General features: G+C 39.9%; 1 protein-coding gene across 1 annotated transcript in view; it reads left to right on the forward strand.

Moving 5' to 3' along the window:
* Positions 1 to 26,980, forward strand: part of VAT1L (vesicle amine transport 1 like) — a 62,642-nt gene that overhangs the window by 12,138 nt on the left and 23,524 nt on the right. Inside the window, exons 4-7 of the mRNA XM_063334659.1 lie at positions 10,509 to 10,651; positions 14,258 to 14,361; positions 15,583 to 15,638; positions 17,354 to 17,548. Of these exons, the coding sequence (XP_063190729.1) occupies positions 10,509 to 10,651; positions 14,258 to 14,361; positions 15,583 to 15,638; positions 17,354 to 17,548 (498 nt within the window). The remainder of the gene's footprint in view (positions 1 to 10,508; positions 10,652 to 14,257; positions 14,362 to 15,582; positions 15,639 to 17,353; positions 17,549 to 26,980) is intronic.

Consider the following 26,980-nt stretch of genomic DNA (forward strand, 5'->3'; position numbering starts at 1 on the left):
AGGCCACACATTCAGGGGGACTGTATATTCTACAGGAATCAAAGGCTCAGCTTTAGCTGTAAGGCCATTTACCCAGCTGATACTACACAGAATTAGCAAAACACCCAAAGGCAATCCCTGCACATATATACATATCTAAAGGAAATGAGCTGCTTCTCCTTATTAAGATAAAGTGTCCTTGCTAAATTTCTTTATTTCTTTCTGTCTTCCTCTTTCTAACCTCACTCTTGCCTCTGTTATTTCTTCCTTTTCTTCCTGAAGCACTGTTAATGCTCTACCAACTCTCACGTGGTCTTCTTCACTAGTGCCCAGCCCCTGTGCTGGGCTGTTCCTGTAGGAGCTGCTGGCTGCCTTTTTTTTTTATCTCAGTTGTTCAATGAGCAGCTTTTGACTGGTCCTCTGCTGTGGCTGCTTGTGGGCCTTCTCTGAGAGAAGGTGGAGGAAGGACGGGTCCTGGTTGGCAGCCAGGAGAACAAGAAGAAACCAGATCCATCACCTGCTAAGTAGTTAAATAAAACAGGGTCTCCAAGGGAAAGACCAGAGATGCAGGAAGAACAGAGAAGCTGGCCAATAACTGATAAAGGTCGGTGTATGATGCTGGGGGGACTGTACGTGAGAGGGAGACGGGACGCTGAGGGAGAACGCCTCATGCAGGCCCTTGTTCCTTCCAAGGGAAGGATATGTATGTCTAGAATTGGAAAGGAAAGACTTCTCCCATTGCATGCTAGGTCTCACAGGGAAAACATGACTCTGGAGATGCATGGACTTATTTCCTTTCTGCTAACTAGACATAGAGATTTCAGAGGGGTCTGTGTTACTCTTTAAACTGCTCTAATAATCTGGCTGTTAATCCTCTGAAAAATTTAACAGCCTCAATCAAACAAATCATTCTCACAAAGTTCTTAGTTAATAAAACAGAAAACCGGCACTGAATTCGCTATGGGAAGAGGTATTTTTTGTGCTGTTGCTTTAATAGATAGAAGGCCCATTCCTGCTTTCAGCGAGTGGGAAACCTGTCCAGTTTGTTTCTAAATGTCATAGAAATTCCAGAACACTTTAATGAGACAATAGGCTCCCTGTGGGACTAGAAGTTTGTAATTGTTCTTTTCTCATTATGCAAGATCATTATTTTAGCTGCTTCAGGCAGTTTATGAAAAAGAACTTGTTGCTTCAAAAATGTTTGTGAGGTTCTTTGTTCTGGCTCCACAGTCCTCTTTAGGAGGATCCTGCAGCTTTTTCAATAAATTGAGTCAGGGAAAATTCTCTAGGACCTTTACTTATTTATTACCTCAGTTTGTTTATGTGGCCTTATTTTTGTTTATAGATATTTTTGGTAGTGAGGTAACTATAGCAATTGTCTTCCCATCAATGCCTGGGGTATGATTAGTATGTGACAGTATCCTTTAATGTCTGACAGGATGCTTTAGATAAGCGAGTTTACTTGTTCTCAGAAGTTCCAGGGGACATCAGAAGCTGATGTAGAGAAAAAGGAAATGTACCAAGATAACTTATCTTGAAAAAAGTCTGACGTACCTGTCTCTCTGTTACAGAGGCTTGAATCCTGTTCCATACACCAAATGAGTCCCCTCCCTGCCACCCGCCCAGCTGAAAGGGCAGGGCCTCATGCAATCTTCATGGTAGGGGATGTGGCTATTTGTAGGGAAGCACCTTGCCTCTGTGAACCGGGAGGAGAGAGGTGGACACCCACAAACTCAGCTTGTGATGCTCTTGGTATATTGTAGCCTTCCAGCTGAAGAGGAGGACCTGCTGCAGTGCTTAGAAAAGGGGTTTGAAAGGAGAGATTATATTTGCTTTTGTTTCCTGGGACTGGCTTGTTGATTTTCGTTGTTGGGAAAGGGGGCTGCTTTGGTGTTGGTTTGAGTTTCCTGTCTCTCTTTCCCTCTGGAGACAGGGGCGGTGAAGAGAGACTGACTCTCAGCTCTCAACCTTGACAGTGAAGTAGGCTGGAGGAGTTTCAGGGGCCTTCTAGGAGAAGTACAGGCTGACAGTTGCATTGCATCATTCAATGGGACTTCAGCAAGAAATTCATGCCTTGCAAAGCGTTCTGTTCTGTTCTGATTGCTTGAGCTGCTGCTGACCGAGATCTAACGAGGACAGTGGTTGTCATACGCTCCCTTTCAGGCCTCTGCTTGGCAGGACCCTTAACGCTTCTGCTTAAACCATTATATGGAGTAGCAGGTCAGTTCAATAATTAGCAAAAGATATAATTGTGTAATGCAAATGGAGTTTAAATGCTTAAATCTACGGAAATGTTTTAAGTGTCCTTCTGGACTGATTGCTAAAATAAGGGGAAAGTCAGCTCACACTGAACTTCAAAAACTTCCTATTATACATTCATAGAAATTAATGCTCAGAAATATGAGTTGTCAAGAACGTATGACTTACTGCAGGATATATATTGGCCTAACTTAACTGTAAAATGCTGTAATTAGTGTTTGAAATGACTGTAAGACAATAGTAGAGTAGCTCCCTTCACAAGTATACTCCCACGTCTTTTTGCAAGTGAAGCGAAGTGGCGACTGAAGAAAATACGCTGAGAAAACCGAGCAGTAGCATGCACCCCGCTGGGACTGATCTGCTGCATGGAGCAATGAGTTCTTTCAAATGAAGACTGTTTAGGTCAGTGCATTCAGTGCAAGTCACAGTACAGGCTTGTATGAGATTATAAAGTTGCTCTGAAAATTATTAATGTAAACTTTTAAACTGTATCCTGGATTAGTTGAATTAGTACAAATATAGGACTGTTGTATTTAAAAAAAAAAAAAGACCCAAACAAAAATCCAAAACAGACAAAAAAACCCAAAGCAAAAATCCTTAGGCTCTTCTGTTCTGGCTTTAATAAATTCAGTCTCTCTCTCTATGATACCTGCCTGTAAAATTAATTCTTTTGGGGATTCATATTTGTGAGAGACAGCCATTATGCGCACTTGCTTATTTGTTTGAATTCTGAATATTTAGAGCACAAAACTTTGGTCATTTACCAAGATTATGTAAACACTTCAATTTCATCACTTAACCCCTCAGACGCAAGGCAGAATTATCAGCGAATTCTTTAGCATTTTGATCTTACAGGTGCTAAAATTAAGCTGCCTTTCATGAAGGAGCATCAATTGCTATCCCAAAGCCATGATCTGACCTTCCCTTTCAGGCTCAGCAGCAGAAGAAGCGCAAGCAGAGTAAGTTATAGATGCAGCTCTTGTGTTTGAATTTGAAGGGTAAATCTGACTTGGCAGCAGATTTAGGTCATCCTGGCAGGATTGGTTACTGCTTGGCAGGAACCCTTTTTTTTTATTGTGTCTCCCTTGCATAAATTGCAAATATTTGAGGATGTGTTCCAAACTGAATCACTGAAGTGGTGGTATTTTATCTGACAAAGAACTGGCACTCCTTAGTAAACATAGTCACCTGCTATCACAGGCAGCTGTTAAAGAGGTTATCAGTTCTCAATTTTCCTAAAAAAGCTACCTATGTATTCATCCCTTCAAATTCTCTCTGCTCTGTCTTGCTCAGTGAGAAGTCTTTCTCAATTTCCAGACTTTATTTGTGGTCAGCTAATGTATCTTTGTTCTTCTGCTGGTGTTGTCCATTAATTAAAATCAGCTATTCTTTCCTCTTGGGGCACTTCTTTCAGATCTTTTTGGGAGGATGGTGTCTTTACGGCTAGAACAAGCTCAGAATCGAATCTCTCCTTGGCCTGTATTTTTCAGGCTGAAAGCAGGTTGGTTTGTTCATACTGCTTTTTTTTTTTTTTTTTTTTGTAAGGTCAGATGTCTATTTCCTTGGTCATCCTGCAAACACTGGTCCAGGCAGTTACATACACATTTCCCAGGCTCTGAGCTGGTTGGCAGCAAAGCAGCAGTAAGCCGGTATGGAAGCCAGAGCCTTTTAAAATAGGTCTCACAGCATCCCTTATCCTTTTAAACATTGTATGGGTAGACTGAATTTAGGTCTGTCTGCACCTAGCAGGTAGGAGCACATTAAATAGCGCTCTTGTGTTTGAGTCAGTCCTTCTTGAATGCGAATAATTAGAATTTACTCCGCTCTTCTGATGGTCCTGGCCAGCATACTGTACAGTGGCATTAATACTTCCCGGTTTGCTGAAATCTTTATTCGATACCTCCCAGGACTGCACTCGCTATTTCCATATTAGCAGTTCAGAGCCGTTCTGCATTTGATGAATACACCCCAAGTGCTTTCCTCTTATTTCATCTCCAGCACCTGAGGAAGGGAATAAATCGGCTCACACAGAGCTCTGTGTAACCAAGTCTAGGCTGCTCTAAGTACCCAGGCTGCTCACTTAGAGCCAGACGGGGGATCTCCATGCTGGGCTGCCCTGTGCCGCTGGATGCCTGTAAAGCAGTGGATGTGTTTTCCCCAGCAGCTCGGGAGAGTCCCAGTGCCATGCCTGAGTCTTATTTCCAGATGCTGCCACAGACCATCATCTATTAATCAAACACAAAAGCTTGGCAAGTGTCGCACAAAAAGCAATTTCCCTGGCCAAAGCAGGCTGCAGGCTCTGAAGGCCTTTCTTTCTTTTTGCCTCTCTCAGCCCTGCACTCGTGAATTCCCTGAATCCCCTGCTGCGTCATGTCACAGATGGGCAGCGCTTAACTCTTCCTTGGCTGCTCCACCTTTTCAGATAGACCACATATCCTCTGGGCGAGGATCTTGGCTGCGCTGTGTTGTCATAGCTCCGCCCAACTGAAGGAGGTTTATACCAGACAGAGATTCAGTCCCAAATTCTGGATGCACCTCAGTTGCACAATTTTGAAAGGGGGTAGGAAAAAACACGCCCTGCTAATTGTTGCAGAAAATAAGAGATTTTGAGGGTAAGAGAGATCATTGTCTCATGATGAGTCTTTCTTTTCCTTCCTCTTCTTCAAAACTTATTTGTGGTGCGCTGAGCGTAGCAGATGCTGCCTTACTGTTGTTCAGGAATCACATTTCAGTTTGCCCACTCTGCAATGTTCACCTTAGTGTTTTGGTTTCCAATTTCCTCTACTGTAATTGGAAAAATGACACCTTCAGGAGAAGGAGTTCTGTGTGTCTGACTTCTAACACCAGAGGACAGTTTTCGTTGGTGCCAGGAGACTAGCAGATGTCTTCTCTTGCAGTTTTCTTGCTATGTTAGTGTACTGCGTACCACCTTCAGATATGGTTATGTGGTGTCAGAGAGTTTTGGAAATGTGGATTCTCTTCACGTTTGGTTCCAGACAGGTTTCTTGTGCAAGATTAAGTCTGAATTTTTTTTTTTTTTTTTCTAAATGCTGTAGCATCTCTGGGCTGCAAAAATATATCATAGAAATGATAATTTGTTACTGGTGCTATTGGTTCTAATAGATGTAGTTTTGCAGGGTGATATCTTTTAGATGCTTTGTTCTCTCCTGCTATAAAGCTGGGCTCAGTTTACGTAATAGCAAAAAAGATGCTTTGGTGAAGGTACGTATACTGTGATCTGTAACTGCTGTAATTCAGTGCACAGCTCGCACATCAGAGTGCGGTCTGGCTTCTGCCATCAGGTCAGACGCTTTTGGAAATCCACTAACTTATCCCCCTTATTTGTATTTCATCCAGTGAAATTAGTAAGTATTGATAAGATAATTAGATTAGTAAGTTTTCTTCTATTCGTGCTTTCTATATTGACTCTTAAATGTCAATGCCATTTTATTTTTATAGTTTGAAATTGTTTAAATGCACAGAACAGTCTATTTCACTTTTTAGGAATAAAAATCTACTTTTGTGTTCTTTTATGTGATTATCTCTGTATGAGAGTTTGCAATCCTACAGGTTTAAAGATTGGTTTTAAAGCAAAGGAATGTAAAGAAGTCTCAGTCTTTTTACTGGAACGAAAACTATTCTAAGCATATCCATTTATAATAAATTCTGTAATAATTGTGTATGTGGATTAGGTTCAACATACTGGTTTTATAAATTGACAGGATACCTTGAAAGGGAATCCATCAAACAGACTTTGAAGCTAAAGAGACACAAGACTCCTACGCAAATCCAGTATTAGGAGATGTACATTTCCACAGAATACTTTAATCCAACTTGTTAATTTCTTTGAGGACTCAGCATGTGGAGTTCCGCATGATAAGTAGTATATAAAATATATATATTTTAAAGGAGATTAATTCTGTTGTAAGGGAATGTTTTGTAACCACGTCTGTCCCTTCAGTGAAGCAATTGATCAGTAGTCTTCTTCAAAGACTGCTAAATCCTATTAAAGGTTAAATTAATTGTCCAAATGAGAATTATTTTTTGCCACTTATTAATTTTCACAGGTTCAGGAAGCAAGAATCTAGTCTGTACTTATATGTAGAAATTTGCATCGTATATGAAAAATTAAATGTGTGAAGAGTTTTATTTTCATTTTTCAAATCATGCCTATCTAATTAGACACCCTCTCGAAAGGTTTTAGAGTTCATACGCTATTTCTGATAACCTGCTGCCTGTTTCCATATCTGTGTGTTCTCCACGGTGAAAGCTGGTAGCAGGGATGATGTGGTTTTGTCTGGGCAGGGAGGAGACGGAAAGCTCTCTTGCCTCAGTCTACCACCAAGCGGTTTTTAGGAGGGGAATGGCTTTGGAATCCAAAAGACCAGAGAGGGCTCGTGTACCCCCGTGACCCGGCTGCTTCCCGGGGAGAGCGTGCAGCGGGGCAGGAGTCGGCGTGGATACCTCGCCTGCCCCTCCACGGGCCTGGGAGGGGGATGTGCTTCCTTCCAGCTGCAACCCCCTTGCTGCATACTTCATTTGTGAGCTATGGGTGTTCTCAATACCAGGGCCTCACATACTTGCAATTAAAACGTATAGCACTTGAAACACTGGCTACTAATCCAGAGGTAGCTAGATGACTTGAGGGATTAGAAAAGAGACTTAAGAGTGACTTGCGTAGCCACACCGCTGTTTTGGAGCTTAGTCGAATTCCACAGAAATCAGTGAAATGTTTGAGTTCATAGGTTGAGTTCATTTCTCCTTTTTTGGTGGGGAAAGCATGAAAGGTCCAATATCAGCCTTTATTCCAAGATTTCTGAAATACGAATGCTAAGAATACTTCACACAAAAATAAGTAAGAGTCAATGTCAAATTAAGAGCTTCAGAAAGCCGTGGAAGAATGTTTTGTGGAATTGCCTCAAAATACTTCAGTGATGTTCATCCAATTATAAAAGGACTGGTCATATGAGTCAGTTTTAGGCTTTAAATATCTCCAGAAACCTGGAAAGTATTCTGATCCTGGGTTTTAGGTGAGCTTATCTCTATGGGGGAAGGGAGGGGTGTACTAAGGAGTTTGAGTCAGGAGGAAAGTAAGTTATGCACGTCCTGGGTTTTTTGTGCATTTCTCCTATTCATCTGACTGTCAGTTTGTTAGATGTTAATCATCTTCTGCATGATAAAAATCAGCATGTTTTCTACTCTAATATTTGACCTTTTAAACATTCAGTGGTTTTGATTCAGGATATACTCATTATCCCTCATCTTCCCAAGTTAGATTGAAAATGCAGAAAACTAATTAGAGAATAGATCAATAATGTCAGAATTTCTCTCAAGTAGCATACACTATAAAATACTGACTTACCTAAATCACTATGGGTGATGTTTTTCTGGGAGACGCAGAAAGTGAGAAAAGAGGATGGCCAGTGAAAATGACTTCAGAAAAGCAGAGATATAAAATCCAGATTTTTTTTTTCTTGTAATTTTAAGTTACAATGTCTGTGGAGGCTAAAACCTGGGCTTCAGAATAAGACGGTAAGTTATAGAGAAATGAAGTATGAGATGGGCAGTATTTCTGCTCCCGGAAGACATTAGATCTTGTGAGATGAGGTCCCTCAGGAATGGATTTTCCTACGATTTCCTAAGAGATTAAGGATTCCAACCCAGGAAAGACGGTGGATGATTTTAAAAAGAAAAGGTCATTTATATTTGGTATTGGATTACCATGCTATGAATCAGCGTTCATATCTGCGTCCTGCTGTACGTTTCTCTGAGCTCTTGGACAGGTTGTAGAATTTGCTGTGCTATTCCATTTCTCATCTGTAAAATGAGAATGAGAAGGTATCCCTTCTCCTGCTCTCTTCTCTGGGGCTATCGGTACCTGTCCAAAGGATCACATAAACTGTGCCTTGCTGTGCAGCTCTTTACTGACTAACCCCGCAGGAAACCAATCGAAACTCCTGGATGCCATCGTATATAAATAATAATACTGTCCTCTTGCAATGTTCAGCTCAGAGGATTGTTACTAGCAATTACATTGAATATTATATGTGAGGATGCCAGCCCCCTCCAGGGTGTGCAGGGTTATCTAATTATTCTACCGTAAATAAAACCCAAGCACTGATTACTGGTATTTACATACTAATAATCAAGGGTTTTGGTTGGAATGAACAGAAATGTGTTTATCCATGGATGACTTTATTGGTAATGCATGCATTACAAATTACAATTTTCTGACTGTAAATATAACTAAGAATCTGCTGAATTCCATCAGTCAGTATTTTTAGAATGACAGTGCCATTCCTTGCTTCTGGGCACATCCGTATAACCCTGCTAGCTCCAGTGGAATAATGTGGTTGCAACAAGAGGCAGAATGTGGCTACCAAAAGTCTGTGTTCCATTTGTTAGTGTGTTAAGACTAAAACAAAACCCAGGGTTGTAAAACGATGACCTGTTAGGATCGTTTTTGAAATCCATATGGCTTGGTATTTATACAGTGCTTCCCTTCTACTCTCAGCCTCATGAAATTAGAGGTTATAACTTTGAGAAGGTAAAGCCTTCTGGGGCCCGAAGCTGGAAAGTCAATTACAGACACTTAAACGTGCAAACTTTCCGACTCCCCAAGCCCTGTCTAAACAATGACCTTTAGGGCCTGACTGACGCTGCTGGATTCCTGCCTGGACACCAGATCTTCCTGTCGGAGGTGCCTGCAGAGGCCACGTCTCCCTTCGTGGAAGGTCTCCGGTAGCTGGTGCACACTGCTCCTCTTGGCTTCTCTCAGGGGTCTGTGCGCAGAGGGCTTGTGAGATAGTTGTTCGTAGACGCTTGCTTTGGGGCAGAGGGAGACATGTCAGTCTTGTCTAGTTTCTTGCGCAGAACGTGAACTGGAAGTCTGTCGTGAAGGCAGAATCCTTTCAGTACCTTTGTCTCCATGCCTCCGGCCAGCAAATACTCTTCCACTCAGAATTTTACCCCAATTAGCTTGAATTCCTAAGGAACACCTGCATGAATTTGGGAAAATACCTGCATGAAGTAGGGCAAAAGCAAGTTTTGGTAGAAAGCTTTTTTTTTCTGTCTTGTTCCAATTACTGTCGCTTGGGAGTATTTACAGTGTTTGAATACCTGTGTGTGTGTGAGAGGATGTGTGTATAGATTTGCGTAGATGGGAGGAAGCTGGGGCCACCTGTCAGAGCGGATGACTTATCTTTTTCAGTATTGTAATTTTCATCATGGCATTAGAAGGAACCTGGTTTTGTTTCAAAGCCCAGAAATCAAAAATATGACATGAAATTTGCATGTTATGTGCTGCGAGAACTTCTTCCAAGCTTGTCTAAACATCAACATAGGGAAAAATAAGCTTACAGCATGGAGCTGAGAGGGTGCAGTAGGAGAATGATTTCCCTGTATGTGCTCTAGGCCATTTTCTCCCCTTTGCCGTTGCTCAGTTCTGAGGTTGGGGCACTGGCCTAAGTAGACCTGTTAGTGTGACTCATAGCTGTTCTTGCATTTTAAATAATCACTAATAATTATTGCTATTAGTAAGAGGTAAACCAGGTCTGCTTTACTATGCAGTATTTGTTATACTGACTTGCAACCGTAAGAAAATATGATTGCTTGGGAACAATAGGCTACATGCTGTACTGGGAGTGACTACACTGCACCTTCTGTATTAGCATTGCAAAATCCTGAACAATAAAAGCTGTATCTGAGTACCAGGAGAGACAAGTACTTTTACATTATTGGCCAGAAATTCTCTTCTGGCATCAGATGCTGCAAGGGCTTCTCCGTGAGCAGAGAGGGTTTCGGTCGTCTGTGGAAGCGGTCGGCACTGTTCTGAGGTATGATGTGCAAAGAGGACTGAGGATGTTGCTCCAGGGGCTCTGGGGAAATGCACGTGGGATGTGAAGTAGAAAATGAGAAATATTTCTCATGCACTCTTCCAGTAATCATTTTTGGTGGTCCTTGTAAATTACTGCCATTTCCCTTAAATTACACTGCCTTTGTTAAAAGAACAAGGAGAACTCTCCCAATACAATTTTAGGTAGATTAAATTCATTTTATCCCTGCAGTTGCTTTGTCTTCAGAATATCCTTTTGATTTAAGTGTGGGTTCTTTTCTTGTGGCTGAACTGCATTGCACTGGCAAGAAATTAGTTTGGGAAGTCTTTGTACATATTTGGTCTTCGATTTTGCTGTGTCATGAGTGAATTGGCAGTTGTAAAGTCTGTCAACCAATTCCTGTGTCAGTAAACTAATGCAATGATGTGTTTGCAGGGTCAAGCTGTTGCTCAGCTCTGTTCAACTGTTCCCAATGTTACTGTTTTTGGAACAGCTTCATCTTTCAAACATGAAGCAATCAAAGACTCAGTAACTCACCTGTTTGACAGAAATGCAGACTATGTTCAAGAAGTAAAAAGGTAATCTTTTCTTTTCCTGAGTAAGGGTTGTATAGTACCTGGCAAAATACTATGGAAGATACTGGGACGCTCATATTCATGGGAAGAGATGAGATCTGTGAGTTTGGGAACTGTAGTTTATTCCAGATGTTCCATCTGTCCGCTACAAGGGACAAGATAGCGAGCATCTCCCTGTTTCTTTATAATCAGCATAAGCTTCGCTGGTCCACACTCATACTTGGACATCTGTTGCAAGCAAAGCAAATTAAGTGAAAAAGAATAAAGGCTGTACTTTGCTATTGTCTGCATGTGTAGTAGCTCACTGCAATGCACGGAGTAAGACTTTTTCAGAGGATCTGTAAGTTATCCAGGTTTTGGAGTTCTCTGGTGTGTTTCCATCTGCCTGGGTTTTTATCCTCTGCCAGGGATTGATATCAGCGCACATGATGTCTGTTTTAATTTCAGATCCTTAGATTTTGTTTGTTTGTGTTCAGATTAGAATCATGCTGTTGCCTTTTGAAGTCATCGTGTGTGTTTCTGTTTACATGCTTTCAAATACTTTGTTTTCCAATTTGTCTGTTTTTAGATATTGATGTTGATAGAGGTGGCAGAACTTTGGATTTGATAAGAAAATCTTAGTAAAAAATGATTTTTCTTGTTAGACAGATAAGAATAATCTTTTCCCTTCATCTTGTGTCTGTCAAAATACTTGATTATGTAGCTGGGCATAAAACAGGAACTTCTCACGGGGCACCCCAAGGTAGTAGAGTTGACAGGTTTCCTCTCAAACTTCTGCGTTCCTGGGAGTGACGTGCAGCGTCTCAGGAGGTCTCTTAGTACAAGGGTTACCAGCACTCAAAGAGGGCCTTCGGCATACAGCAGGCTTCTGTCTGAGCTGTTAGCAACCGGGACTGGTGCTGGAGGAGAAAGCAGGGTGTCTTGCTACTGTTTCTGGAGCGCTCCCAAGGGCTTAAGAGGACATTTGAAATGATCCATCACAGAGGCCATCTTATATGACAGGAAAATTTTTCTGTATGGGAAGTTTCACTAAAAAAGATAGGACTTGTCCAGCTGATGAGACCCCTGCCGTTTTCTTACAGCTCAGAAGAACTGCAGCGCATTTCTCCAGCCCTTCGGTAGCCTTTCTCTTGGGGAATATAAATACCTAAGTGTTTTGCTGCCCCTGGAAAGTTGCTGTGGTGAGATGAAGACAGAATTCTAGCAATCCCCACTTTACAAATATTGATTCAGCAAGAAAGAACTCTTGAAAACATTAATGAGAGTTCAACACCAAACTTAATCTTAACTCTTGGCAGGGGTAGGAGGAGATCTGATGTAAGTGGGTATGTGATGTGGGAGCAGATACAACAGAAATCGATGCTTAAAATAACCCAAAAGGGAATAAAGCCCCTTTAACTTCTGTTAACTTTGTGATTGCAGATAATGTTGGCTGCTTCTGCCCTTCATCGGGACAGTTCTTTTTGGGACGGTTCCCTGACACCAGCCCTGACTCTGTGTAACAGACTGTAATTACTGAAATCAAAAGGAGACCTGGTTGCGAAGGGGTGGAATTCTGTTTAAGTCTGTTAGAATCCCTTTTGGTGATCCTGCGTTTTCACGTACTTTTTTCACCTCACAATAGACCGATGAGGCAGAGAACCAGAGGGTACGAAAGATAAAAATGTAGATGCAAGAAGCTAGTTTGTGCTGCTTTTGTGGTAGGGAAGTGTGTAGTATTAGCAGAATTGATAGCCCTGATTAAAAGTCAGAATTGGCATCCTGTAGAATATGCCAGTGCTCTTAGATTGGTGTATTTTTTGCTTTGAAAAAATTATTTTTACATTGAAAGAATAATTTAAAATAATTTTTAAAAAAGTACAGTGGTAATTCTGAGAATGCTATAAAGATAAATTGAATTTCTAGATTGTCTTTTGAAAGAGGCGCTGGGGGGGACAGTGTAGTTTGGTTTGCTGGCTATCAACTGTGTGCTGTGTTCTGCTTAAAATGCTTGGCCAGCAGGGAATATGGCGCGTCTGCCTTCGCCTGCCTGGTGTACACTGAGTCAGGGGCAGCCCTAAGGGAAGGGGAAGGCTCTTGCTTTGAGGGTCTGTGAGTGGGAAGGGGTGGGCCTGTGGTTGAGAGAGGGTAGTGGTAGGAACCTGCTTTATTGCACGTGACTGGGGTATTTTGTGGAAGAGCTTTCATCAGGGAGCAAAGTCTAAAAAAAGAAAACCTGCCCCCAAAAGCCCAAGCAAATGAACAAACAAAAAAGCCCCAACCCACAGAGGTGATAAGACTGTGGAAATGTTCCTAGGGGATGTGGGATCAGTTCAACTGTGGAAGCCACCAAAAGCTGTTCAACTGCAAAGTCATTATTCATTTACAGTGAAGGCTCATCTGGGGACCTGAGTATAAACAATTTATTACCCCACGTATGGCAGCAGTACCAAAGAATAAAGTTGTCTGAGTTTGTAGCTGTTTGTAGCCAGTGGATGTCCAAGTATCACCTCTGTTTTACGAGGAAACAGAAAGATGCATTACAAGCCATAAAGCTTTACCTTTTCCCTGGCTTCTAATTGTGGTTACACCGCTGCGGAAGGCAGGGTCATCAGCAGCTAATGGACGTTCCCAGGGATTAGATGCTGTTGACTGCCCCTTAAACATTTCACAGTCTCCAGGTCGCGATTCTCTTGTACTGTCTGCAGCAGTAATTTGCATAATTGTTTAAGAGTATTAATTGAGAATTTGCTACTGCTTGGGCTATTTGCTTGGTTAGGAGGTAGGATATTAGACTTAGATCAAACTAGTGATAGGATTTTGCAGGCTGATGCTTTACCAGAAAGAAAAAGTACATCAGGATGTTGGGGTGTATTGTTTTTCTTCTTCAGCATCATATTGATGTTGCACTCACAAAGCTATTTATTGGAAAATTACAAATATGCAAACTATTTATTGAAATGGTTTCTGCTTTCTATAATATGGCCTGATTGTATCCTTAGAGCTGGGTTTCCAGCTCTTGGTGACTTCTCTTTATGCTCGATTTAACTCTTTGCTGGCGATACAGAGTCTGTAACAGAAGACTCTTTAAATAACTTTAAAGGACATAATTTTATCTGAGAAGAGCTAGGCTAAAAAGCGCTGTTTCCTAGGAATTCAGAAAACGAGTATAGGATGTGAATAAAAGAAGTGGATTGTTTTTTTTCTGACATTCATTGACCAAAAAAAAAAGACATTCTCTGACATTCACATTTACTCAAAAAGAGCTTTATATCTGTCATCTGTTTTTTGGTGATACAGTTTTACTGAAAGCCCTCAAGAAGGGAGAATGAGATGTTTTCCCACTGGTCTAAGCCTGAAAGGCGTGGTTTGGCTAGCACAACAAACTCCCAGTCCAGCACTGAATGAGTTTGAATTGTCTTTTGATGAAGAGGAACTTTTCATGTAGTCAAAGCCTCAGCCTTAGAGTTCTTTCTCAAGTACCTGGAAAATCTTAGTGTTGTGTTAAAAGTCAGCCTGTATCATGCTGGCTGACCAGTCCTGTGGGTCTATTGTAAGGTGAGATTTGAGGTCCCTTCCAGCCTGGTATTCTATGATTCTATATTCTGTGATTTCTTTCTTGCTTTTTAGAATCTCGACAGATGGAGTTGATATCGTTTTGGACTGTCTTTGTGGAGAAAATACTGGGAAAGGCCTCAGTCTTCTCAAACCACTTGGAACTTACATTTTATATGGTGAGTGCAAAAAGCCAGGTACATATTTCAAAACCAAAGCTTTGCAAAGCTTAAAATCACCTATGCCACTCCTTCCAGAATTGGAGGCCGCCATGTTATGCTTTCTCAATTTGACCATTTCCAATCAAGGATTTTAGTGAAGGGGAGCATGGACTAAATTATTGAGAAACAATAGCTAATATGAAGAAACTCTTTAAAAAAAAAAAAAATCCGAAAGTGAAGCCTAACACGTGCTTCAGATTGTTAAACAGTATTGTGTGGTACAGGAGAAGTGTAGGAGAAAACTTGGATCTCTCTTGGGATCACAGTGTGGCCAAGGAAACTGTAATATAATTCTTGTGGGAGGGAAGCCTGGAGGAAGATTTCAGGAAGAATGCTATCGTTTTTATTTGACGTGACTTTGAAGAATTCAAGCCCAGGCTTCTGTTCACAAATTCCCATCGATGTGCGCGGACTGTTCCACATGCCGAGTAAACATGTCTTTCCTGCAGTTGTGCCAGGTTGCCATGTTGTGTGTTGATAAAGCAGCCCAAGCTTCTGTAGGAGGACAGCTGAAGGGATTGCTAAAGTTTGGAAATGAAGAATGTATCTGTGTGTCAGTGGAAGGTGCAGTGGCATCGTGGATGAGCATACCTGCTTCCTTGGGCTTCCATCTAGCCAGCAGGGTGGCGATAACGAGCGCATTGTCACTCGGTATCTGCTTGGGCTGTACAAGCCAACCTGCTTCCCTGTTCGTAAGGAAGTCCCTGCCAGCGAATTGTCATTACTCTTCTTAACAGTTTGTAGTGCACAATGCGTGTGTGTTCACACATGTAGTGGTCAGATAAATGTATCTTTAAAGATTACAGAGAAAGAACACCTGTATGGTGATGACTGCTGAATAATAACGTATGGGAGACAAATGGCATTCTTCTGCAGGGGGAGCTGTAGCAGAGTTTTGGTGTCGTGATGCCTGGTAGCACTTAACTTCTTCCTGGTTTTGGAAGATTTAATAGATTGTTTTGGTCCTCTCAGAATACTTATAAACTTGTAGGGCTCGGTCACCCTGGTCTCTTTGATTTTTATTCTCAGAGAATAAGGATGTCTACTAATCCCTTTTAAACTTGGGGAAAATTATTTTTTTTTTCTTAAATATGAATCATGGAAATTATTTTACGTATGATACATGGCCTGTTTGTCAGCATGTAGTAAGTTTTGTGTGAATGTACTCATCTTTTACAGGTTCATCTAACATGGTTACTGGGGAGACAAAAAGCTTCTTCAGTTTTGCAAAATCAGTAAGTGTCCCAGTGCTGTGATGTTGCTCTTTCCTCTAACTTCAGTCTTTTTTGTAGCACTTTCATCTTTATCATTCTCATTTATCTCTACTAAGTTGTTACTTCTGATGTTGCTAAAAAGAGCGATTTTCTGACTGCGATGTGGTCGGACATGTTTTCTCCTGATACGACAGCTAGACAGGAATCTGTGTGCCGTGCATGTTTAAATCGTTAGCTGTCTGGCATATGTGTCTCATACAGCTAAGTTTTTAAAGTTAGACTGCATTAGTTATTTACTTATGGCAGAACATCCTACCCATGGATAACTGTAGGTTCCTGTAGGTTCCTCATGCCTGAAAACACTGTCAAGACAGTGCATTGAATTAAAGATACTAAAGGAGATAATATCTCTTAAGATGGAGCTTGTGTCCAGTCATTTCCAGCTTTGTGGAAGTTAGTTCCATAGAGAAGAACATTTTTCAGTTCTCCATGTTCATTTCAAGTGACATCAAAGAGATGATGATGTCGCGTTTGTTTCCTAATTGATGATGTAAACAAATCCAAGATTCAATATTTTTTTCCTTCAGCTTACTACACCAATGTGCTCAGAAATCCTAGACATTGAAAAAGGGACAAATATATCAAATAAGCTGCTAGTGAGAAATAATTTAACTAGGTGTGAAAGTGATTCCTTCAGACAAGAAAAGCAGAGAGAGAAGATCTTCTTGACTGAAGATCTTTGTGCCAAGGGCTCATTTACAGCTTCTTGCAACAACCTCTTCCCAGGAGAAATTAGCTTCAAAAGTCTCTATATAACAGAAAACAAGATAAATCAAAGACTGTATCAAGAAGCTGTTCTCTTTGCCTCTTACGCTTAACGGTTGTAGTGGCACGATCTTGTTGTCATGTGTTTGTGAACTAAAACAAGATAATCTTTACTTTGCAGCCATTTTACTGTTAATATAAGCATATGCAGGTACATGTAATTTGGAGGATAGGTTGGCCCAGTGAAATCAATTTCAACGGAAGTGTTTTTCTGATAGCACTGGTGTTTATTGACTGAATAAATATGAATAAATTAAAAAATAGTATATCAAATTTTGCGTGAACATTTAACTAGTTTATGTAACTATACTGTAAAATTAACTCATCAAAATTGTATGAACACTTTGATTTACAAATTGACCCATTCAAATAAAACTTGCTAGGAAGTGGGATCTCAGTCTTAAGGAGGCTCTTGGGCTAAATGAGATAAAATGTTTTCGTTAGATACCATGAGGCTTGCTCAAACATCATGAACATAGTAATGAATGAAAAGTAAATGGTAGTTGATAAGCAGTGCAGGGTTTCCTTGTTTTCGAAAGAAGAGAAATAGTCAGGAGTTGCTTGCGAACATTTGGGAAGCTTACTTGGCTCTCTTGAGGTAACAAAGGAGGACAGCAGAACTAAGAAGGGAGGTCCAAATTCCTTACTTCTAGACCCACATCCTGAAAACAGATCTGCTCACCGTTCTTATAATGCCCTAATCGTACGACACACAAGGCTGTGTTTTATTTCAGCTGCATGCTTTTTTGCCTCTTCCATACATAAAATCCTTACTGCTTCTCTTGGCTGTTGCTTCAGATCTGACAGATGAGTCGTGTGTCGCATCTGCCCAGACAGTTTTCTTCTGAACTTTTCTGTACATTTCTTGAAAAGTGATTTTTCTAACCCTGATGTTGTTTATTGCTTTCCAGTGGTGGCAGGTTGAGAAAGTAAATCCTATCAAGCTGTATGAGGAGAACAAAGTCATTGCGGGATTTTCTCTGTTGAACCTACTTTTCAAACAGAATCGAGGCAGCCTGATCAAGGGTGTGATGGACAAACTCCTAAATCTATATACCAATAAGAAGATCAAGCCTGTGGTTGATTCATTATGGGCTTTGGAAGAGGTAGGAGCAAAATGTCTTTTCTCATTTTGAAACTTCTGCAGTATATGCACTTTTAGGTGTAAAATTAGATTTAAGTATGTTTTCTTAGTTATTAGTGCGTTCTCTTTTTAGTTTGTGCCAAAGTTGTCTCCAAAGCCCCTGCTATTCAGAAACTCCATGATCCAGTATTATTCACACGTTTCTCTAATAAATATTTCTGGAGTTTCAAATGCTCTGTGTAAAGTTATTGTAAATACTACTAATAAATGTGGGGTTTCAATCTTAGAAAATTATTTTTGTTCCCTAAGTGCATGAAACTTGTTACAAGTGCAGCGTGAAATGCAGACATTATAATTGAAAACAACTTAAAATATGTTCTGAGGAAAAGATCTAATACATAAGCTTTAGTTTCAGTTGTATATTTGTGCTCGAAAACCTTGGAAGCTTGGAGGTTTTCAGGAAGTTACTGAAAACGTATCATGGGCAGTCAAATCGGAATTCTCTTTTATATAAGCTATTTATTTTTTTTTTTTCAAGTGTGGTTTTTTTGGTGGTTCTGTTCCTTCTAATTGCTTGGCTCTGCTTAAAGACATGTTAAAGAAACTAATCCGATTGTAGCTTGGGCAATTACAAGCCCCTTGACGAAAGCACTGTTTCCTGAGGTCTTTACACTTAAGACGCTGATGAACGAATGTAAAGTATTTTTAGAGGTGTGGACGTACATAACATGTCAAGAAATGGCATGATTATAGTAGTGCTACCAGATTAATTTTTCTCTTTTATGGGTTTGAAGTGAACTGAGCATGACACATCACTGAGACGCGTGATCTGCAAGAGCTCTGCTGAACGTGAATTGTCATTGTATCGTTGTGTGGTTGCTCTTCAGATGGTGCTGCCAAAAAATTCTGTCTGTGTCTGAACACATCCACCAGGAACCATCAGACTGAAGAAATTCATAATATTATATTTTGTTACAGTTCTGAATGCCCCGTGGGCAGGGGTTTGAGCCCAGCATTTAAGTGGCATTAAAGCCGCCGCCTTTGTCATGGGCGCAGGTGAGATACCAGAGCTGTGTGGCAGGACTCCCCAGCCTAGGACAGTTCTTGGAGCAGGATGCATTGTGTGTTCACTGGGGCTCCTACATGTCTGGGCCAGGTTATATGACAAGGCGTGTACTGCCTCAGGTCACACTAATGTGGGAACTATACATCTCTTTATGCTGTCACTACATCTGCCCCAGTGTGCCCCAGCATGCCGCTTCTTGTGCTACAGCAGATGCAAACTGTCCAGTGTGATACGGGCTCCGCTTGTTCCTCTCCAGAAAACAGAGACGAATGTTGACTTCTCCAGGAAGCCTTTTCTGTGCCTTCCCCAGGGAGTCTATTCCTGTTTCTCTAAAACCTCTGCCTGATGCCGCACTGTCACTAAACCAATTCAGTGACACCTGGGGCTGACCAGCTAGTGGCATGGGAGTGGGTTCAGCTGGTTGCTAATTCTCGTCTAACTCACTGAGAAGTCGAACTGCTTACGGGAAATCAGATGTTTTGATGCAGAGCAGCTGGGTCAGGCAAGACAAAATTGCTCTGACGCTGTCTGAAAGGGAGAGCACTTTGAAGAGCAGTGTAAAATAGAAATGGGATCAGATTTAGGGGTTCGGTATGTTTTGATGGTTTGTGGGTTTTTTTTTATTTACTTGTTAAATAATATTACAAAGTATTTTAAAAATTTTAAGTAGCACAAGGCTCTAGACAGGCATTCTGCAGTTTCTTTGTTCATGTAAATACATACTTTTCATGTGTTGGTGAGTAAGAAAAGGATAATTAAAATAGTAACAACGGCTTGAAAAATCTTGATTGAGGACAAAACATGAAAAATTACACATGGCAGGCTGATCTTAATAGTCAACATGATGGGAATTTGTTGGAAGACTTGTTTGATAACATTTCATCTACCATTTGGCAGTAACATGCACCATCCCTACCGTTGGATTGTGAAATGTGTAAATACATCTGTTAACAAGCGCAGTCTAGAAAACTACAGCTCATTTATCACGCCTGCTCACTTCCCATGAGCTGTGTGGTAGTTTACCAAGGAAACATCAGGCTAGTATCTTCAGGGATATAACACTGCTATAAGTGTCCTTAATTGATTGCAAAGTATTACTGAAATATTACTCATTCAGGGCATTATAATTTTGGGGATATATTTTTGGGGGTATAAAAATAACTTAGGGCTGACTCTGAAGTTAATATGATGCACAGGAAAATGTGTCACAGCTGAGGACTGGATGCAACCAGGCTGAGGAAAGATTGGTATATATTTTTGTTCTGGTTTGGGAAGTTTCTTTTTTTAACTTCATAGCTCTAACATCTCCCCCCTTCAGAGTTTGACATTTGATTGGTTTTCATTTACAATCGAGTAAGCCTGATTTTCTCCAAACGTCGACTTTCATTTGACCATTCTCAGTATTATTCATTAGAGACTAAACCAATATGACCAATTTTTACCATTGATGTTTCCTGATGTTACCCATAAGAGCATTGAGAATAAATATATTTAACTAGAGAGTGCAGAAGGGTGGACTCCCTGCATGGCACTTGAAAATGAATGATGGAGTAGTTTTCAATGGCAGAACATACCCCCTCCAGAGGCTCGTGAGAGAATCTGTTTGTCCTCTGACTAGTAATTCTCTCATGGAGAGGAGCTTGACTCCAGCAAGTGACGTTCAAAATGGAAATATTTTACAGAAAAATCCCAGAGGAGCCTTAACCAGGGGACACCTTTCCAAATCTTTAATGTTAAATACCTAAATGTACCATCGCATATGTAAAAGTTTTGATGTAGATATATGAAAGGCATATCCCCAAGATATCTCTTCAGCTTGCTTTAGTCACCCTGCATCTGCATTTGTTTTCATGTATTCCTTCCTTGTGCAAATACGAATTCAGGAATTAATGTAGATTCTCCAAAGCCAACGTGGAAGACACCTGGTTTTCTTCCAAAACTGTATTGCAGTAAAAATATGTATCTTTTTAATTCTGTATGAGTTGCAATAGCCATTTATGTATCGGAGCTCAGAAGCATCTTTGCAGTCTTAGAAGACAGCAAGTTATATCTACAGTGGCGTTCCCCTTGCTTAAGGCTGGTTGCTACAGGAGCACTTCCTGCACGATAACCCCCAGGTCGAGGGCTTTGTGTTCTAGTGCTTGTGAGAACACCCAGAGAAAGGGTTTGTGTCTGTTTCAATAGGTCTCCATGAACCGTCTAAAAATGATTTCATGGTTCTAAAAGCCTGGTGTGGTTCCTTCAACAACATCTATTTCTTAATACTTTCTGTAGGAGTGCCCAGTTTGAATTTAAAAGAATATATTGATAAGAGAATATTGTAATTGCAGTGAAATTTTGCCTTTTAAAATGTTTCAAGTGGCAGTAGTATTGTGATTTCTAATAATACTTTTTAATAACAGGAAGTTATTAGATTCCCATTTGTCTGTCATGTTGTAGTGTATGCTAAGTGAAGTCTAGTTGATGGTCAAATAATATCTAGGATAGCAGTGTTCACAAATTATTAGACAGACTTAGCTTGATACGGTTCCTGTTGAACAATGAAGGTTTGTGTGAGTGTCAGTGAGATCATTCTAATTAGGATCTAATCCTCCCAGTGTTCCGATTTCTCTGTTTTAGCGCCTCACCCAAAGGCCGTGGAAGTCAATGGAAGGACTCCTAGTTTCACTGGCTTTAGATTTAGGATGAGGATTGTCCTGCCTCTTCAGAACAGTCTGCTTAAACAAATTTACTGATTGACCGAAGAGTGAGCAGGGCAGAATTTATTCTGGATGGAAACCTAGACTTCATTTTTTTTCAGTGCATCAGACTGCCACGGACACAAGGGAGATCAGGACCTTGACTACTGCTATGGAACAGAACTATTTGTATTGCTGTGTTATCTCTTGGCTTGGGAAGGGCAATTTTTATCTCAAATTTACATTCATAAATTCTAGTAAAGTCAAGTCTGTTCTCAAGTAGGCCATAAGAGCCTTTTTAGGATGTTACTGCAAGAAAGCTTTAAGTAAGAGAGGCGGTAACAAAATCCATAGATACTTTAAAATGGAAGTCTAACTGGTGAATTATTCGTCATGAGATGAGTGAAGACATACAATAAATTAGCTGCTGTTGAGATGTCTCGCTATTTTGCAGCTATTTGTTTATGCATTCAAGTGTTTAAAAGACGAGATAATTTGTAGATGGTGCATGCTTAAAATGCTGTTCTGTAGTAAAAAGCTGATTGTCTGGTGAGATATTATTTCATTACAAACAGTAGAGTTTAAACCAGAATTAGGATTCAGTGAATATTCGTTGAGCTCTGTGGCTGTTTCTTTGTTAGTAACTACTTATCTAATCCTTAATTTGCAGTTACTCACTCTTCTTCGTTCTGATTAATTTGTAGTGTGCATTTCTGCATTAGCATTGTCCTGAGGGTTTCTGAATCTTTGGCTTTACACAGTAGACAGTTCTAGATTATTAAGGAGGATGAAAACTGAAGGTTCTCAGAAAATCTAGTGTGTTGAATAAAAATATACACGTTGCACTTTTCTATTAAAATTCTGTTTTCTTCGGCTTTTATCATTGCAAAAGAAAATACATACTCAAGGTAGAATGGGTTATTGACACAGAAGTTATATGCACCTTCTTTGGTGATTTACAGCAGTTAAAAATAGCACTGAGAGCATGTAAAAGAAAACTCCCCAATTCTTGCAGATGAACGGCCAGTCAGGAAGGTGACAGTGCAAAATATGGTCCATGTCATCAGAATATCTGTAGGCCCCTTTCCCTCACGCTAGACTGCCTGTTTCAGAAAGGACTCCTGGTATGTCAGAGTTTTCAGACTTGGGCTATTTTGGTCCATATGGACCAGTGGGATTACGGAAAAACATCCTTACTGTGTTGTGTACCAAAGGATTCCTTGTATTCTTGCCTCTCCAATGACTTAAAGGAGTGCACTGTTCCATAGCGATAATGGTATCAAAGACCTGTACTGCCTTAGGGCCTGTTAGAATGATGAAGATACTGAAACCCGTGGAATGGAGTTTTTACTGACAAAAAAAAAAAAAAAGAGCATAATCTGATAATACTAGAAGATCAGGCCAGTACTTTATAGTAGGCACTGAACGTCACCCTCTGTCATTGGTTTGTAGCAATAATGTAATAATGTCTTTAACAACTCCTTACTTACTAATGCCACAACTGTAGCCCAGATCCAGGAATATACTTTGGCACTCAGCTGTGATTGAAATCAGTGGGATCAAGGCACTAAATACCCTTGTGGATCAGGCCTCGTGGATCTTGATGCAGGTATCAGAGGACTCTTAACAACTGTGCCTCGTGGTCAGTGCATGGAATGTTTTTGACTGGAAAGAGCCTTGCACCCTAATTAAGTTTGTAAGGATCACTGCATCATCAGTCTCCTCAGGGTTGTTTTTTTTGCTGAATCATTATGAGAGATATTGCAGGTCTAGCCGTAGATATAATTTTTATATAAGTGAGATTCCCTTGTCTTGAAGCCAGAGCTTTTCTCTATAGTAAATTGCTAAGGAAAAATCAAGCTGTGTTTAAGAACCTACACCTGAAAGGAGTGCAGTGCAACTGGTCACATTATAGTCTCATTATGAAATACCTGCTGCTACTGTAATTTCCTTTAAAAGAAACATTTTCTCCTATGTTACTGTTCTCACGTAGTTTCTCTTCTCTATGTTAGTTTCATGTTATTAGCATGCAAAGGAAAGCAGTAGAAACCCTACATCTGAGATCACAGCCTTCCCAAGTTCAGTCCAGTGATGAGAACTGGACAAAGGAACACTTTCCATACAGAATTTATAACATGTTTTGGGGAGGGCAAAGCCATCACAATCTGTCCGTTTTAACCACTGCTCTGTAGCTTCAAAGGATTCGGGTACTGTGAAGCTGTTTTTTTCCACTGAACTCATCCTCTGGTATAAATTACCATCTTAGCGCATGCTTTTTTATCAATGATATAAACAGTATTCAAGGTGGGGGGACAGGAAATCTGTAACCTGTGGTATTAGAATAATAACAGTGAATCCCCTAAAGCAGAGACTTCAATTTCATCACAAACTATTCATGCCTTTCACTGATCTTACCTTTAGGGCAAAAAGCCTTTCATGTATCACTATAGTGAGACATAGAGAAAATTGACCCATTAGTTACTTTTAACGTAGTAAGAGGGCAATCTAATAGTATCAAATCAGGCTGGTACCTTGTTACAAATACTAAATGCCATCTTATGTCTTTGTTGTTTTGTTTTGCTTTTTTTTTTCCTGTGATAATATAATAATGGCGTGTGCAGGTTTTTCTCCTTTTTTTTTTTTTTCTGCTTGATGAAAACAGATTGTTCGGCTGAAGAAACTACACCTTTTTTTGAAGTCAGGTGACTCCTATAACATTTGGAACTTGTATTGGTTCTTCAAGATATGCAAAATAATCGAGTAGCATGATAAAATTGGAAGTTCATTTATAACCAAAGTAATAACCCACCCTGAAATACAGAAAAGAATAATTTTTCCATAAGCATAGAAAAATTTACTATGCAGTATTATATTGCAGAAAGAGGGGAAAGGTAACTCATCCTGTGAAAACTCCCACGAACATATTGGTGTTTCCTTTTCTATGATTGTTCCTCTCGCGTTACAACGCGGAGTCTGCTTGTTCTATATTGTGAATATTTCTGTGACAGTACTTCATTTGCAGTTGTTCATGAGGTGCTTTCCTGATTTACTGCGTATATCCTGTCCTGTGATACTGCCATAGAGCTCTTTGTTCTTCCGATGTGTGAGCTTCTGTTCCCTTTGACTGTATAAAATAAACATCTGTAGTTCAAAGTAAATTTAAATGTTTTATCTGTACATCACCATTGTTTCTTTGTATACAAACAAGTCTACCATAAGTTTAATACAAGCTCCACGCAGGTATCAAAGCTTACAAAAATGCAAGGAGCTGTGTCTTACTCATGTAACGGGTTTCAAAGCAGACTGAGGAGCAAAACCTGACTAACTCAGGGTAGCTTGCTTCTATGTTCACGAGCAAATTATACACAGTTATAGGTCAAAATATCTTTCAAATTTTGGGAAGAGTTAAGGGGAAAGCTGTTCTGCTTGAATTTTACCTCACTGACATTGAATGTAATGAACACAAGTTCTAAATGAATGAAAATTGAGTCATGAGTAAGGTGATTTTTAATAAAGACTTTGCAAAGATTTTTTTACCAAGATACTTGTCTGAAGTAAATATTAACTAAAACTCCAGATAATTTTAGTATTCTATACTTAGAGGAATGAAACATACCTTGAAAGTACTGGAAATTAATTAGGTATTGCAATTTTTTTCCCTCTAGAACAGTGTGTATACCTGATGATGGGATCCTCGCTGCTTTTATATGAATTATTAAGTTCGTACTAAATGCCTATATAATTTCATTTACATTTCTTCCCCATTTAATGCTGTTTAACAGGACATAATTCATTCTACCCTTCCTACCTGTATCAGCAAGTAATGGCATGACCCAGTAGTCTTTTTGGTTTCACTCACTGTTGATGGCAATGTAATGTGATTATGATTTTATTAAAAGAGAGGGATAAAAAGAAGCAAGACAAGACTTAGATACAGGCACTGTGGCTTCATAATAAGGCTTCAGATACATGTCATTAGCTGCGATTACCACAAAATACGGTTGGGTAAATGAGCTGGTTTAGGAAACTCAGACCTCACTTGTTAAGTCTGTAAGCAGAAGTCAATTATTTTCAATTGCTATACATTATTCATAAACACTGCATGAAATTCAAGCTACACGAATGGAATTTAATTAAACAAGTAATTTATTTCAGCTCTGTGCTTTCTTTTCTTTTCTTTACGCCTTTTGAAATTTAGCTTGTTTTATCTAGCCTACCAGTTGAAGACCTGTCTTTAAACAATTTTGCCATCTAGAGTCTTCAGAATGTTCCTTTGTGCATGCTGAGAATATTCATGCTATAATTCTAATTTAATAGATACGTAACAACAAAGACAGTGGATATCTTCACTTGCCTGATGTCATGCAGCATGTTATTGGAAAGATCATGAATCAGCCTGAAAATCTCTGTAATTTCCAGTTGTGGCCTCTACCAGCCAAGCCCCTGGGCTGAGCCTTTGTGGTTCAGTGCGTTTATTGGGGGCTCTAATCTCAGAATGGTATTTGTTCTACCAAATCTCAGTAAGCTGTTTCATTTCAGGGGAACGGTATCTTAATGTTTTGGAATGAAGTGGCAGATGTGGGACAGTATTTTGGCAATATTTCTGATGAACATTGATTCAGTGTTCAAATGTTGCTGTTACAAAGGTTAGAAGCTGACTAGTGTGAGACTAAACCTCTCTCAATTAACATAAATACAGCCCGCAGCAACAGCACTTTTCTAATCTACTTAGTAAGCACTCTGCTAGGAATTAATTAGTTATGGAGATACAGAGGCAGAAAATACTTTTCTAGAAGGCATGAGACACTGGAAGTTGAAAGTGCAGTGGTGAGTCATGATACGTGTTTCTAGGTCAGGACGGATTGTCATTTCTGTTCGCCCTGGTGTGCCACAGTGGTAACGCGTTCTGTCACTGCGGGCCAAAGGAAAACAGCATGGAGACTTGGTTCCTGATGGAGGGGGAAATAGGCAGGAAAATAATATAGGAAGCATTGATATATTCCGCTCAAGAAAGTGTGCACTATTAAAGATAAACTAGTCACATGCTTCCAGTTAATTAAATTAGCAATAGGAGGTTTTATATGGGGAAAAAATGGTTTGTCATTTATTAGAAAAAATAAGAACAAACCTGTTACATGGAGCAAGCTGCTGATTAATTACTGTGGAGAAGCAGTATTTTACAGGAGTAGTCTGCTTACTGAAGTATATTAGCTGGCTTTTAAGTAATAAATTGGCACACAATCCTTATGTATTGAACTGATCTGGTGATACTGGACCCGTGCAAGAAAATAACGAGAGACCTCACTAGGGAAAGCTTTTCCAAAGCAGAGGAGACATCCTTTAGACATCAAGGACACCTTTAAAAACACCAGCGTGTGTGTGCATAACTCCAGGAGATAAGAGTGTATTTCTTCTATGTTTATCTTGAATGTTTGACTCTTAACGCATTTGGTTTACACTTAATTTTTACTGTTTGTGTTACAGAATTTAATCTGTTCTCAAGAGTCAGAAAACAGGGTTTCATGCAGTCATTTCCCTATTCAAAAAAAAATTTCTAGACTCTTCATGAAGTATTAGAGAACAAAAGCTACTTGCTTTTATACCCTTGATCCAAACTCGCTTCAATCCATTCCTTTTTATTTCTACCTGATAATGCAATGAAAAATCTGTCTGTCTTCTCCCAGTCTTGTGTGCAGGTTGATCAAATATA

Source organism: Chroicocephalus ridibundus, chromosome 4, assembly GCF_963924245.1.
Source record: "Chroicocephalus ridibundus chromosome 4, bChrRid1.1, whole genome shotgun sequence".
NCBI lineage: Eukaryota > Metazoa > Chordata > Aves > Charadriiformes > Laridae > Chroicocephalus > Chroicocephalus ridibundus.